At 50.1% G+C, this 15,799-nt stretch overlaps 1 protein-coding gene across 2 annotated transcripts in view; it reads right to left on the bottom strand.

Annotated features, from left to right (window-relative positions):
* Positions 1 to 1,096: 1,096 nt before the first annotated feature.
* Positions 1,097 to 15,799, bottom strand: part of NR1H2 (nuclear receptor subfamily 1 group H member 2) — an 18,904-nt gene continuing 4,201 nt past the window's right edge. The window contains exons 2-12 of one of the 2 annotated variants that reach the window (XM_026013971.2): positions 14,405 to 14,471; positions 7,427 to 7,933; positions 7,178 to 7,311; positions 6,522 to 6,583; positions 6,309 to 6,440; positions 5,663 to 5,953; positions 5,314 to 5,585; positions 4,921 to 5,100; positions 4,189 to 4,288; positions 2,078 to 2,286; positions 1,097 to 1,685 (exon numbers count right to left, since the gene is read on the bottom strand). In XM_026013971.2, coding sequence (XP_025869756.1) covers positions 1,539 to 1,685; positions 2,078 to 2,286; positions 4,189 to 4,288; positions 4,921 to 5,100; positions 5,314 to 5,585; positions 5,663 to 5,953; positions 6,309 to 6,440; positions 6,522 to 6,564 — 1,374 coding nt within the window. In that variant the 5' untranslated portion in view covers positions 6,565 to 6,583; positions 7,178 to 7,311; positions 7,427 to 7,933; positions 14,405 to 14,471 and the 3' untranslated portion in view covers positions 1,097 to 1,538. Of the gene's footprint in view, positions 1,686 to 2,077; positions 2,287 to 4,188; positions 4,289 to 4,920; positions 5,101 to 5,313; positions 5,586 to 5,662; positions 5,954 to 6,308; positions 6,441 to 6,521; positions 6,584 to 7,177; positions 7,312 to 7,422; positions 7,934 to 14,404; positions 14,472 to 15,799 lie in introns of those variants that run through there. The other variant, XM_026013972.2, reaches the window with a different exon arrangement.

Raw genomic sequence — 15,799 nt, 5'->3', positions numbered from 1 at the left:
CGGCGCGCCCCGCCCCCTGTCCTCATGGCCCCGCCCCCTCGCCCGCCGGCGCGGCGCTGGTCTCCTCAGCCCACTTTCGGTCGGAGGCCAAGTCGGGATGGATTCCGGCGCGTTGTCCTCCTCCCGCTGGCGACCTGACGCCTGCCGTCCCCGCGAAGGGGAGGTCTGGTCACTTGTGTCTCACGGCCTGAGTTTTCCCAGCCGCATTAGATTCAGCGCAGGGTGGGCACATGTGGGGGAGCCAGGCACACTGCTTAGAATGGGACGACGCTGGAACTAGTTACTTCCCCCTACCTGCTCTAAAAAACATAGCTTTCGGTCCCCAGCCCGTCCCTCCAGGCAACACCTCCTTCACCCTTGGCCAGGACTGTCCAACCAGCTCACTTCCGTGACCCCTCAGGGCCTGGCCCTGGGGAAAAAGGAGCTCTGAGAACTCTGCAGTCCGCCCTTACTCTGAACATACCACAGCCTCTTACCATCCAGAGTTGGCAGTGCCCTTTCCTTAATTTAGGGGGCGGGACCCTGGTCTTGGTATCTTGATGCCCTGATGAGGACTTGTGTACCTTGTACGTCTAGTTGCACACACAGCTGCGAGCTGCCCCCATTAAAGCCCCTATTAATAACACTTACATTCTAGTTGACCCTGATCACCCCCTAAGGCCAGCCGACTGGTAGCCACCTCCAGCGAACCTTATCTTGTTCTCCCATGTTTCCAGTGCACACAATTGTTCGCCACACAGTAAGTGCCCTATACACATTTCTTGGATGAATATCTGCATTCCCAGAATGGCCAGCACAGTGACTAGCCCACCAGTGACTTCAGCAAATATTTTTTGAGTAGTGAAAGCCCGAGTCCCTCCATCACCTTAAATTCTTTTTCCTTCAACAGGCTCCAACTCACCTGTAGGGAGATGACCCCCAAGGCTCTTAGGTTAGCCCCTTGGAACTGCCCCCCACCCCCGCCCGAATTCAAGTCCCATTACCTCAAACCCTTCACCAGCCTGGAAGCACAACAAGGTTTGGGGGCTGGTATCAATGAAGACCCTGACCACCCAACACCTATATACATCCTTGACTCAGTCTGGCTCAAGGCAGGTTTCTATTCATACTTTTATTTTCCTGTTTTTGTCTTTTTTTTTTTTTTTAGTTTTTATTAAATAAAAGGAACAAGGGGAGGAGGCCTGCAGTCTCTCAGGCTGGAGGGGAGAGCCTCAGGTCCCCCAATCCCTCTGTTCAAGGTGCGCAGTGAGCTTGAGGTGTAAGCTGGGTGGGGAGGGCGGCTGGTAGTGCTAGGAGAGTCAGAGGTTGGGATCTATGACCCATCCAGCCCTCCCAGGAAGACTCAGTAGGCAGGGGGGAGCCTCCTGGACCCTGACTGGGGCTCACCCGTGGGCTGAGGGCTGGTGGGGCCAGGGCTTGTGCTAAAAGCCACAAGGTGGGACCCCAGGCTGGGCCCCTTCCCACTCCAGGAGGAGGAAGGGGTAACAATGTCCATTTGCTGAAGGGTACAGGGCTGTGGGGCAGGGTCACCAGGCCCCTCATTCGTGGACGTCCCAGATCTCAGACAGAAGAGGCGGCAGCTTCTTGTCTTGAAGCCGCAGGGCAAAGACCTGTTCGGAGTGCACAGAGCTCAGGGTGCGCAAGCTCACAAGCTTCATCAGCATTCGAGGGAAGCGCAGCTGGTCCTGCATGGGGACAGGAAGAAGGTGGGCTTTGGCCAGGGCTCCTGACTCGTGAGGCTCTGCTCGGCCTACTTGGCCCATCAGGACCACCAGGAGGGTCTCCGTCCTTGGGCCAAGCCAGGAAAACACGGTGGGGAGTGGCTGGGCAGAGCGTGGGGGCCCCCACCCCTATGCCTGTACTAGGCCTGGCTCCTTGGCCAGGGGACAGGGGCCTGAGGACAGACTCTGCGGGGAGGATGTCAGCCAGAGCTCAGAGCTCTGCTGCCAAGGGAGCCGGGCTCAGATGAGGAAGTAACACCACAGCCCTGGGCTTACCCACATGGGTCTTGGCTTCCTGTCCCCCTGCCAGGGCTGCAGGAAGGGCTGGGCTCTGGGTAGCTCCAGGAGACGCCTACCTGTGGCCTCTTGATACGCGTGTAGGAGAGCAGCGCCTCCACGTAGGGTTGCTGTAGGGCTTCGACGCGGCTGGGCTCCTGCACATTGGGCCGGTCAGCAGAGAAGATGTTGATGGCGATGAGGAGGGCGTACTCGGCATCATCCAGACCCAGCCGCCGCATGGCCCGCGAGAACTCGAAGATGGGATTGATGAACTCCACCTGCAGGCCTGTGGGGGCGGGAGGCCCAGCCTGATAAGCTCCCCCAGCCCCAGACTGACCCCACTCCCGGGTCCTGATCCTGCTACTGAGAATGGCAGCAATTTTAGTGTCCTTGTCACATCTGTTCACCTGTCTCCACCGCCTATATGAGTGCCTGGCACATGGTAAGTGTGCTATAACCCCTGCTTGAGTAAAGGAAGGAGTAACCAAAAGTGAACGGTTCTTTGGTATTTTCTATGACCCCACCCTACCTTCACTTCCTTCCTGACTTCAGGAAAGGAAAAAATTTTAAACCTTGGTTACATTGTGTCGTTCCTGTGGTAGCCACCCCTGCTCAGAGTAAAGCCTAAACTTATTCCCAAGAGCAGTTCGTTCATTCATCAAACATTATCAATCACCTACTATGTGCCAGGCTTCGGGGCAGAGCTGTTTACGAGACAAAGCCTCCCCTCTTGTGGAACTTGCATTTGGGGGTTGAGGAGAAGAGACAACAGACAAACATGTAAGTGAGCCATTCGGCCTGTGAGAGTGATGGGTTCTGCTGGATGAAGGTTAATGCAAGGAAGGACAATGGAGGCATCTAGAACCAAATCAGCATCTTAGATAAGGTGGCCACTGCATGGTGATGTTGTGTAGGAAGGCCTCACTGTAGGGTGACCTTTGAGCAACAACCCAAAGGAGGGAAAGGGACAAGTTACAAGGATGTATAAGTGTTCCAGGTGGGTACCACTGTCTGTTTTGCCCAGGACTGGGCAGCTTTCAGGGCCTCAAGACTTTCAATGTTGAAACTACAAAGGTCCCACATGAACCAGGGTGAGTTGGCACCCATGTTGGCTGAGGGACCGGCAACTACAAAAGCCCTGAGGCAGGAGCACAGTTGCTGGGTTCCAACAACAGGGAGGAAGCCAGTGTGGTAGGAGGAGTGTGGGAATGGGAGATGAACACAGAGAGGCTCCTGCAGTGCCTGTGGGCCATGGCAAGGACTCTGCCTTTTCTTCCAATGAGACCGGAGCCATGCAGGCTAGTGAGCAGAGGAAGGACATGGGCTGACTTGGTATTAACAGGATCCTTCTGTTTGTGGTGTGAACAGACACATTCAAGAGAACCCAGCGAGGGGACCTGGCAATGTTCCAGGAAGAGACACTGGTAGGACCTCATCTTTCTCTCCAGCCCCAGCTCCCTGTGCCTCGCTGTAGTTCTTTAAAACCATCTAGGTCTTCCCCTACCTCAGGGCCCTCTGCCAAAATCATTCTCCCCACCCACTGCTCCCCTGTCAAGTTCATATTCAAAGGGGGTTGAGATGGCCAGGGGTTTGAGGAAGGGAAGAGGATGAGGTTAGGAACACACATGTGGGAGTACAGACAGGTGCCCCAGGAAGAGATGGTGAGGGAGAGCAGGACTTATAGATAAAGGCCAGAGACTGAACAAGCACAGCGCTTTTGTACATGGGGTTCCCAGAAGGCAATGCTACTCCCCAATTCCCTTTTCCTAGGTGATAAATCTCACCCCTAAGGCCTCAACTTCCTCCAAAAGCCCACCACCTAGATGACATCCCCAAGTAAATGTTCTTGGAGGGCAGGGACCAGGACTGCCCCGTACAGTTGAGTAGGTTGCAATGGACTAAGATGCAGTCTTCCTCCAGTGACACCAGGTTTTGGGAGGAGGGAGCGTTTTTTCTTGATTCCTATCAAAATGCCCTATGTGACAGTAGAGCCCCCTTCACCTCATCCTGCATTGCATCCTAGTGCACAGACTCGGCATTCTGTACCCTTATCTCACCACAAGGAGAGCTCCCCTTACTTTGGAAATAAAGAAATGGAGGCAGACAAGAATGAGGGCCTGAGGTCTCCCACCAGTAGGGGCCCAGCAGGGGCACCAGCCCTGCACCCTGCCAGTCCACTCTGTTGTACCTGCACGGTGGAAGTCATCCTTGCTATAGGTAAAATCCTTCAGGAAAGTGATGCACTCGGTCTCATGGTTGTAGCGTCTGGCCGTCTCTAGCAGCATGATCTGGGGACAGCAGGGAGAGAAGTAGGCAGGGGCTCTAGGAGTCCCTATGACCCTTTAGCCACTGGTCTCTCCTCTCTTGGCCTGTGGGGGGACCTAATCTCGCCAGAAATCATCCCTTGTTCCCTCAGTCACCCCAGCCTGCGGTCAGCATGTCAGATACCCCAAACTCTCTCTCCTCCAGGTTTAGCACCCACAGCACCCTCCACTTGGGATACTCTTCCCAGGTGGTTATGAGGCATGGGGACAGGCAGTTTGTTTTCTTCATTGCCACACACTCAGCACTTGGAGTGGAGCCTCATATATGCTAGGAACTCAATATTTATTTGTTATGGTTGCTTTGGATTAAATGCCAACTCATCTGAATAGCCTTCCCAGCATCACATTCTTTCCAGCCCAATCCTCGATTTTTCCCAGCCCTGGCCCCTTTCCTTTTTCTCCTTGGCTCATGGGAGGCTCTGATTATCTGTTTAGTATTTTGGCCTTCCCCTGTAGGGTATCCTCTCCACAAGGGCAACAACTGGAGGTATATGGCTCATCACTATATTTCCAACAGCTTTCCTGAGGCTTATTCCTGGAGCTCCTCATGGGCAGGAAGGAAGGGCCTTGTAGAGGATGGGCAGACTGCCCATTACCTCAATGGTAGACGCCTTCAGGAGGGCGATCTGGTCCTCGCGGCCCAGCTGCAGGAAGCCAGGCACTTGTTTGGCGAAATCCACAATCTCCTGGACTGAGATGATGGCTAGCTCCGTGAAGTGGGCAAAACGCTGCTGGCGGGCATCGCGGGACTGGGGGTCTGCACCCAGAGGCCAGGGCTGGGGAAACAGGGGCCACAGTTATTCTCAGGACTTCTCCCTCAAGCCCAAGGCTGCAGGGACACCTTGAGGCAAAGACTGTACCCTAGGAGACCCTCCACTCCAAGGCCCTGCCTTCTGAAGGCTCATTACCTCCCCATGCCCTTGGCTACAGCCCTACTGGCTCAACCCCACCATGCTCATCATCCCTCAAGGCTGTGGGAGGGGAGGTACCGTGACTTTGGGCTGGTCAGAGAAGGAGCGTTTGTTGCACTGCAGTTGAGCTGCCACCAACTGTTGGATCATTAGTTCCTGAGCAGCTGTTAACTGAATACCCTCGCCTTCCCCAGAGCCCTGGCCGCCTCCGTCAGACCCTCCAGGGGAGGCCCCAGGTCCACAGGCTGTGCTGCTGCTGCCCATTGGCCCTACGGGTGACTGTTGCTGCTGCTGCTGCTGTTGCTGCTTCCGAATCTTTTTCTTTCGGATCTGCTCCTCTGAGAGGACGCCTGTTCGGGAGATAGAGGCCTCAGCAGAGGCCCCAGGGTTGGGCAGGGGTCCGGCTGGCTCTCCCCCCAGCACTCACACTGCTCCCTCATCCCGGCCTCCTTGCACTTGCGCAGCCGGCACTGCTGGCACTTGCGCCGCATGAAGGCGTCCATCTGGCAGGTCCCGCCACCCCGGCAGGCGTAGCGCCTGGCCCCGCCTCGGACCACACTGCGCCGGAAGAAACCCTTGCAGCCTTCGCAGCTGAGCACGTTGTAGTGGAAGCCAGAAGCCTTGTCCCCGCACACACGGCACAGCTCATGGCCCAGCATCTTTGGGGCTGGGCCTTTCTTTCGCTTGCGCTCAGGTTCCTCAGCAGGGTCTGGAATGACTGGGGTGGGTGGTCAGGAATCCTGAGACACAGGGCCTCGGAAGGAAATTGCAGCCCAAGGATCATCCCCACAAGAAAGAAGCAAAAAGCCAGGATACAGACAGTGACCCAGAGAAATGGTGTCTCAGAAACAAAAGCGTGCATATCAGTGAACCCCAAAGAACACATGACAAGAGGCATCAAGTAGGAAAAAAATATGCTCACGGGCAAAAAAAGAAAAAAAAAAGTGACAAGTAAGCATGGAAGAAAAAATTAACGAGAAATTGGGAGCCTCCCATCCTCATTTCTGATCTTTCTCCCTTTCTGGATCCTTCCCCAACCCTGTCCCAGCCCCTGTCCTTGGCCCCCATCTCACCCCCGCTGCAAGCGGAGCGGGCCCAATCGCTGCCTGGGACATCAGGATCTGGACCCGAAGGCCACAGTTCAGGACCCTCCTCCTTTATCGCTGGTGAAGAAGACGGGGCACTGGCTTGAGGCGGGCCATTTCCTGGGAGAGGTAAGCACAGTGAGTTTCTCCTGACAAGTGTGCCACGGGGGTCGGGGCTGGGCCGGGAAGGAGCTCACTCACCAGGCAAGGGCGTGTCCAGAGAACTGGTGGTGGGGGTGGACATGGTGGACTCACGGAGAAACCTGCAGAATACGGGGAGACCGAGAGCCTTGTGGGGCCAGGGAGGCTCAGGTTAGGCCAGTCCCAGGTCCTGATGCGGGCACCTGTTTCTTCCATTTTTCCAGGCTCCTCCTTTACTGCAGAGACCCCCGCCTAGCCCCTGCCTGCCTCTGCGACCTCTCCTCAGGTTGGGACAGAGCCCGCCCCCGACCGCTACAGGCCTCCACAGGCTCTCAGCCCTGCCCTCACCTAGACTCCGCCCCTCCCGTAGGCTCCGCCCACTCCGTTCCTGCAGGTACTGCCCTTTCTGCTTCCATCGTGCTCCGCCCTCACTTCCTCCATCCCACCCAGTTTCACCCTACCTACGAGTAAGAACTCCCCACCTCCGCGAAAATAGCACCTCCAACTCCCACCCTGACCCCACCACCTCCCCATGCCCCACCCCCATCTTTTCCATTCTAGGTCCCGCCCAAGCCTACCAGGTCCCACCCTCACTCCAGCCATCACGCCCCGCCCCTCCCCTTGCCCCGCCCCGCCGGTGCTCCTCCCTGCAGGCCCCGCCCCACCTCCCGTCAGGCCACGCCTCCACCCCCTCCCTTCACGCTCCGCCCCCACACCTCGCTCCAGGTCCCGCCCCTCTCCGAACACCAGTGGGGGGCGGGGCTCATGGCTGCGCGCGAGGGTCTTGTGGGCGGCCTCTCGCGGGGTCTCCTACTCCCGTTGCCCTGGAAACAACCGGAGACAGCGCGAGCTACGGAAGGGAGGGGGGTAGGAGAGAAGGAGGCTGAGCGGAGCAGCGCGGGGAACGCCGGGAAGCCCCGGGCCCAGGACGCCTCCCGAGTCTCCCCACGCTCTAGTGCACCTGCCTCTGTCCCCTTGCTCTGCTTTTCCTCCTCCTTCTCTGTATCCCCTGGCACGCCGCCGCTTCTCGGATCCCCTCAAAAGTAACTTCGCCACTTCTTCCGGCAACCCCGCCGTGCGTCACTTTAGGAAGGGGGCGGGCAGTCAGGAGTGACGGACTTCCGGTCCGCTTAACTAGCCAAATCGGCTGCCCCGCACGGAAGTCGTATTCTCACCGGAAGCTTACGGTCCCGGGTATTTCCACCGAGGCCTGGCAGGAGAGTTCCGGAGCAGTTCCATCGAACTTAGTGCGGGAGGGGGCGTGGCCTGTCCCAAACCTTCCGAGGGGGAGCTGGGCTGCTTTCGCTCGAGCCCTGTTCCTCTCTGGGCTCGTAGCTTGGGGGTTTACTGGTCACGAAGTTCCCGACCTTCTGCTCCTTTTCGCACACATTTGATTGTCCTTGTTTGATTAACAAGTTTTCTGGTTTTAGAGGCACGTTGCTTATTGGTTTGAAATAAATTGAATTGCAAACCTAGACCCAGGAAAAATCTATTAAAAAAAGAACTTGTTGAGGGCTCCCTGGGTGGCTCAGTGGTTTGGTGCCTGCCTTTGGCCCAGGGCATGATCCTGGAGTCCTGGGATCGAGTCCCATATCGGGCTCCCTGCATGGAGCCTGCGTCTCCCTCTGCCTGTGTTTCTGCCCCCCCTCTCCGTGTGTCTCTCATGAATAAATAAAATAAATAAATAAATAAAATCTTTATATATATAAAAAAGAACTTGTTAAATCTTCGTATTTTTAATGAAATATGAATTTAAATCTTCATATTTAAAAAAAAGCATAACCTCATAACCAAAGTGATACAAATAATACCTTTTAAAGATAACTCACAGTACTTGAATAGGTAGAAAAAGGGAACTGTTCTGGTCTTTCCTTGATGATAATCAGATCTATATTGAGCATATATCCGTTTTTTATTGCAACGTATGAGTCATGCTCTTTTATAATTTGTTTTGTCCATTCTGACATGACCTTGAAGCTATGGAATCGGAGGATGTTACCACTAAAAGGGGTGATTACATGGACATAGAGTGGAGAGAATGGCTGAACTCGTGTCTCTGTCACTTCCTGGTTGTGTTATATTGAGCCAGGCTATTGACCCTGCCTGTGCCTCAGTTTCCTTTTCTAAACTGGGTCCAACGAGGAGGTTGGGTGGCTCAGTAGTTGAGCACCTGCCTTTGGCTCAGGTCGTGATCCTAGGGTCCTGGGATTGAGACCGCATCAGGTTCCCCGCAGGAAGCCTGCTTCTCCCTTTGCCTGTGTCTCTGCCTCTTTCTCCTCTCTCATGAATAGATAACTACAATCTTAAAAAAAATAAATTGGGCCCAATAAGAGTTAGTTGGGTTGTCATTACAACTAAATAAGGTAAAAAGAATGAGTCAGGTCAGGTTCAAATAAGGAGAGCCTAATATGTGAGAACTATGTTTATTCTTGGGGATGCTCAGGTTGTTTTTAACTTCCCTAGAACAGTGCAAAAGGCTGAAAGAGACTGAAAATGAATTACAGCAGTTTGGGGCAAGGCATATCACCCTCAGTCTCAGTTGACGGATCTGTAAAATAGGGGAAATTATTCCTATTTCTTAAGAAAGGTGTGAAGATTCAGGAAGGACAGTGCCTGGCGCATCTAAGCGCCCAGGGTGAAAATTCATAAAGGGAGACCTCAGTAAATTGAAAGGGGTAGACCAGCAGGGGGAGCTCTCCTGGGTTATCACTCCTGTGTCAATCACAGGAAGGACTGTCAATTACAGACCCCAGCAGAAGAATCTCAACGAGAAAGAATCCTCAATTACAAGCCCCCAAAGGGAAAGATGTACATCGCATCTCCTATAAGAAACCAGCTACCCCAGACTCATCCAATGAGAAACCATCTTCACCTTGAATTCTTGCTTTTCTCCAGTGGACTTTCGATCAAAACAACTCCTCCCAACTTCCTCTTTCTTCTCCATAAAATAATACTCCTTTCTTTTGTTGAGCTTACCTGGGTTTTTGTTTGGTTGGTTGGTTTTGTTTTGTTTTGTTTTGTTTTGCCAGAGCATGTCGATCCGAAATTACAGTATTGCAGCTCTCTCCTATTCCCAAATAAACTTTTTTTTTTTTTTTTGGCTGGTAAAGTAACTTTTATTTTTCCAGTCAACCCTGTCAGTGGCAGTTTTGTTATCTGAACCTAATTTCAGACCAATATCTTCATTTATGACTGATCCAATGTCCTCTAATATTTTGGTAACTGTTTTATTGAAGTATAATTCAGCTACCTATACAATGCACCCATTTGAAGTATATAATTCTACACCAATGAAAATGACTAAAATTAATAAGACAGGAAACAACAAATGTTGGCCAGTATGTGGAGAAAAGGGAGCCCTCTTGCACTGTTGGTAGGAATGCATCCTGGTGCAGTCACTCTGGAAAACTGTGGAGGTTCTTCAAGGAGCTAAAAATAGAGCTACCCAATGACCCAGCAATCATACTACTGGGTATTTACCCCAAGATACAGATGTAGTGAAATGCTGGGACACCTGCACCCCAATGCTCATAGCAGCAATGTCCATAATAGCCAAATTGTGGAAGGAGCCACGATGTCCTTCAACAGACAAATGGATATAGATCCTGTAGTCTATATATACAATGAAATATTACTCAGCCATCAGAAAGAACGAATACTTAATCACATCGATGTGGATGAAACTGGGGGGGTATTGCTGAGTGAAATAAGTCAATCGGAGAAAGGCAATTATCATATGGTTTCACTTGTATGTGGAATATAAGAAATAATGAAAGGGAAAAAAAGAAATAATGAAAGGGACCATATGGGAAAGGAGGGGAATGGAGTGGGGAAAAATTAGAGAGGAAGACAAACCATGAGAGACTCCTAACTCTGGGAAACAAACAAAGGGTTGCCGAAGGGGAGGTGGTGGGGGGATGGGGTAACTGGGTGATGAGCACTAAGGAGGGCACTCGATGAGATGAGCCCTGGGTGTTATACTATATGTTGGCAAATTGAATTTAAATAAGATTAAAAAGTTTAAATAATATTTAATTTAAAATAATATTTAATAAAAATTTAAATAAAATAAATAAAAATATGATAAAGTGTAAAATTCAATGTTTTTAGTATATTCACAGAACTGTTGCAACCATTACCACAATCACTTTTAGAACACTTGCATCACCTGTCCCCCAAAAACGTGCCATACCCACTGACAGTCACCCCCCAATTATCCCATCCCCAAAGCCCCAGGCAAGCATTAATTTATTTCTTGTCTCCATGGATTTCCCCATTCTAGACATTTTGTATAAAAGGAATCTTAGAATATGTTCCTAGTGTCTGGTTTCTTTCATTTAGCATAATGTGCTCAAGGTTCATCCATGTTGTAGCACACATCAGGACTTAATTTCTCTTGTGGCTGAATATTACATTGTACAGAGAGACCACATTTTATTTATCCATTCATCAGTTGATGGACATTTGGATTGTTTCTGTTCTTGGCTACAATGCTGCTATGAACTTTCAAATGCCAGTTTTTGTTTGAACACATGCTTTCATTTCTGTTGAGTATACCCCTAGGAGTGGAATTACTGGGTCATGAGGTTACTGTATGTTTAACTTTTTCAGGAACTGCCTAACCACAAGCACCATTTTACATTCCTACCAGCAATTTTTAAGGACTTCATTTTTCTACATCTTTGCCAACACTTGTTTTTTTTTTTTAAGATTTTATTTATTTATTTGAGAGAGAGAATATGAGCAGAGGGCGGAGAGAGGGAGAAGCAGGTTCCTCACTGAGCAAGGAGCCCAATGAAGGACTCAATCCCAGGACCCCAGGATCATGACCTGTGCCAAAGGCAGACGCTTAACTGACTGAGCCACCAAGGCACCCCTAAACACTTGTTTTATGTCTTTTTGATTATAACCATTCTAGTGGATGTGAAGTGATATTTCACTGTGGTTTTAGTTTGTGCTTCCTTGATGGCTAATTCTATTTCTTTTTATCAAAAATACTTCATAATGTGTAATTCTGCCTTTACCATTCTTTTGGCTTTTTAAATTTTATTTATTTATTTGAGAACAGGGCAGGGGCAGGGGGAGAGAGAAACCCAAGCAGACTCCCACTGGGTGCAGAGCTCATGACCCTGAGATCAGACTTGAGCTGAAAGCAAGAGTCAGATGCTTAACCAACTGAGCTACCCAGGCACCCCTGCCTTTACTATTCTGAAGTGAAATCCAAAGATAATATAGCTGAACTATGTCCCTATAACAAAATACCATTTTACTTCGCCAACTGCCAAGACAAAAGATGTATAAATAGAAGTCAATTTCTTTAAGGTTTTATTTATTCATGAGAGACACACACAGAAGTAGAGACATAGGCAGAGAGGAAGCAGGCTCCCTGCAGGGGTCCAGGGATCCTGACCTGAGCTGAAGGGAGACACTCAACCACTGAGCTACTCAGATGTCCCAATAGAAGCCAATTTGTAATAAAGTGACACTCGTTTCAACATAGGTGCCCAAGAGACACAATATGGCAACCAGATCTTACGTCAAAAGGTGGAACTATTGAAAATTTAAAAGTGACAGAGCAGTCTGGAGCAGGAGGGCTGTATCATCGGTTCAAATGCCTCAGGCAGCATTGCCATGTGCAACACAATTTTTCCAAAATTGTGGCCAAATCCTAATAAAGTTATCAATAAGTCAAGGTAGAAATAATTTTTTGGCATATTTAAAAACGCAGCAAGTAGACTAGGATGGAAGCAGATGAGTGAGGTGGGATGGCAGGGGCTGCAAGGCAAGCTCATATCAGAGGGTGGTAGGATCATGATGTCTTGTGGGTCAGATGTGTCCAACACTGGGTGAGCGTTGCCCAAAATCATCCCTTACCCTGGGTGACCCCAGCGAACTACATTTCCCAGCATATTCTTGCAGCTAGGTGCAACCACGTGACTGGATTCTGCCCAGATGGAACAAGATCAAAATTAATAAGGGACATGAGAGGAAGCCATGTCTGGGCTCACTCCAAGATGTCTGAAGCCTCAAGATCCAGGTTCAAATCCTGCCAAGCACACCAGAGCTATTCCCTCCTCTATCCCTACACCTCCGTTTCTGAATGTGGACAATAATCCCTCTCTTACAAGGTTGCTGAGTGATTGTATAAAATGGTGGCTTGAAAAATCTGGTAATCCTTTATGCAGTCAAATCCTGAGTCCCCTGGTGCAATTATGGTAAACTGAGTCACGAGGCCCAGAAACGGATGAGAACAGAGCCTTACCTTCAAGGCCTCCTGGTCTGGTAGTGAAGATCTACCCCTAAACCACACTGTGACAAAATAGGGGTGATCTGGGTCCCATTTGTTGAGTGTGTTCAGAAGACATTTCCCACCTACCTTGGGCAGGGGGTAGCCAGGGAGGAAACATTTATTCTGCGTCTTTTACAATGGACCCAAGACTGGAAGGACCCTGATGTTTCAGGATTTCAGCTCAAGAAACTGGGGTAATAAAGTTTAAAAAAAAAAAAAAAAACTTTTAAAATTGCTTCCGTGGGGCAGATGCTTAATAAATGCTTGTCAGCAGATGCCTGGCTGGCTCAGTCAGAAGACTGTGAGACTCTTGATCTCAGGATTGTGAGTTCAAGCCCCATTTTGGGTGGAGATTATTTAAAAATAAAAATTTTTAAAAACCAAAATGCCAGGCTGCCTGGGTGTCTCAGTGGGTTAAGCATCCCACTCTTGATTTCAACTCACGTCATGCTCTCGGGGTATACAGTGGAGCCCCATATGGGGCACTATGTTCAGCCAGGAGCTTGGTTGTCTCTCCTTCTCCCTCTGCCCCTCTCCCCACTCGAGCCCTCATTCTGTCTCTCTAAAATAAACTAAATCTTTAAGAAAAAAATGCCTGTTGCACTGCAGTCAATTATGTCGAATTAAGAGATTGTTTTTTCAAGGGATGCCCAGATAGCTCAGCTGGTTAAGCTTTTGTCTCAGGTCTCAATCTCAGGGGTTGTGAGATCAAGCCGAGTAAGGACTCTGTTCTGAGCACAGAATCTGCTTGTTTCTCTCCCTCTGCTCTTCCCCCACCCCTGTTCTCTCTCTCTCTCTCTCTGTCTCAAATAAATAAATAAAATCTTTTTTTTTTTTTTAAGAGAGAGACTGGTTCTTTGTATTTGCAACAAAGCTCATAGAGTGTTATTGTTAATGTAAAAATATTGTGTGTGGAGTTCACCATTTTTATACCATATATACTAAGGTTTTTTGTTTGTTTGTTTGTTTTTCTAAGATTTTATTTATTTGGGCAGCCCAGGTGGCTCAGCGGTTTGGCGCCGTCTTCAGCCCAGGGCATGATCCTGGAGACCCAGGATCGAGTCCCACGTAAGGCTCCTGCGTGGAGCCTGCTTCTCCCTCTGCCTGTGTCTCTGCCTCTCTCCTTGTCTCTCATGAATAAATAAGTAAAAATTTAAAAAGAAGATTTTATTTATTTATTCATGAGAGACACACAGAGAGAGGCAGAGATACAGGCAGAGGGAGAAGCAGGCTCCATGCAGGGAGCCCGATGCGGGACTTGATCTCAGGACCCCGGGATCACTCCCTGAGCCGAAGGCAGACGCTCAACCACTGAGCCACCCAGGTGCCCCGTCCAGTAAGTTTTCAAGACTTTTAGAAAATGTACATTGAAATCGATGTGAAAAAAAACAAAACTGTATTATCAGAAGTCACGTAAACTAGACTGATCAGAAATGTTTTTACCCCATACCGAGTAGGGAATGATCACAAGGCTTTTCATTAGTGGGTGTTGAGAGTATGATTGGTAGAGTGAATAAATCATGCACTTGGACTCCAAGGAGAGACGGATGAGGTGGGCGGAGACAGACATCTTGGCCGGCAAGATAGGCCCACACCACCACCGTGTGGCCATTTGGGGATTTGCAGGCAGAACCCCCTTTCAGAAATCACTTACTTGGGGGCAAGCAGGCAGTGGGACTGGAAGCGAGGGGACTCCGAGGGGTCAAGACTGAGTATCCCAGCTGCCAAGACAGAGAAGCGGGAGATGTGGTCAGATTTATTGTAGAGAAACTGCCTCTCCATCTTCCGTGTCTGGGAAATCCCCTAAAGCAGGGGCGCTCAGACTGGGTTGTTGGAAGTATTTACTTGAGCATTTGAGGGCACTGTCCTAGGTGCTGGGGACACAGCGGCAAATAAAACAAACCAAGATCCCTGCCCTGGTGGAGGTTAGATTATAATGGGGGAAACGGGACGCCGGGGTGGCTCAGCGGTTAAGTGTCTGCCTTCAGCCCAGGGTGTGATTCCGGAGACACGGGATCGAGTCCCGCATCCGGGACTCTCCTGCAGGGAGAGCCTGCTTCTCCCTCTGCCTGTGTCTCTGCCTCTCTCTGTGTGTCTCTCATATGAATGAATAAATAAATAAAATTATATATATGTATATAAAATTATATATATATATATAAGGTAGGTAGAGTAGACTTCACTAAGAAGGTGATATTTAAGCAAATATTTGAAGGAGGAGACCGGCTGAATAGGGTTTTTCTGGAGGGAAAACACTCAGGCAGAACAGCCTGTGCAAAGGCCCTTAGGCAGGAGCATGCCTGGGTTTGCCTGTGGAACAGCAAGGGGGCCAATGTGACTAGATTGGATGAGTGAGGGACGGAGGGGAGAGATGATGTCAGAAAGAGAAGGGGGCCAAAATCATAAAGGGACTTTCAATTCCTGATGCCACTGGTATGTCTGATCCTTTGATCCTACCTTTTTTTAAAAAAAAATTATTTATTTGTTCATGACAGACACAAAGAGAGAAGCAAAGACATAGGCAGAGAGAGAAGCAGGCTCCATGCAGGGAGCCCGATGTGGGCCTGGATCCTGGGACTCCCAGGATCACACCCTGGGCCCAAGGCCAACACTCAACCACTGACCCACTCAGCCCATCCCTCTCATCAATAAATAAAATATTTTTTAAAGGAATTAATTTATTTGAGAGAGTGTGCACGAGAGATAACCAACAGAGGGAGAGGCAGAGGGAGAAGCAGCTCCCTGCCCTGATGTGGGGCTCCATCCCAGGACCCTGAGATCATGACCTGATCCGAAGGCAGCCGCTTCACCAACTGAGCCCCCCAGACACCCCACAGTTCTGTCCTTGCACACATTACATCAACTTCCTTGCTCTTTCTCCCTGGGTCACACTTGCCTGACCAAACCTCAAGCCTGGTTAAAATGGACTCTGCCTTTTCTGTGCCTACTCCCCGCACCCCCCCCCCCAGCAGAACTTGCCAGAAGACACACCTCAGCTGCACTGACACCAAACCTCAAGGGAACATTCAGAACCAGCCTAAAAGGCCTC

The sequence above is a fragment of the Vulpes vulpes genome, chromosome 1 (genome assembly GCF_048418805.1).
Source record: "Vulpes vulpes isolate BD-2025 chromosome 1, VulVul3, whole genome shotgun sequence".
Lineage (NCBI taxonomy): Eukaryota > Metazoa > Chordata > Mammalia > Carnivora > Canidae > Vulpes > Vulpes vulpes.
Note: the sequence above shows the minus strand (reverse complement) of the source record. Positions and strands in the feature narration are given on the sequence as shown.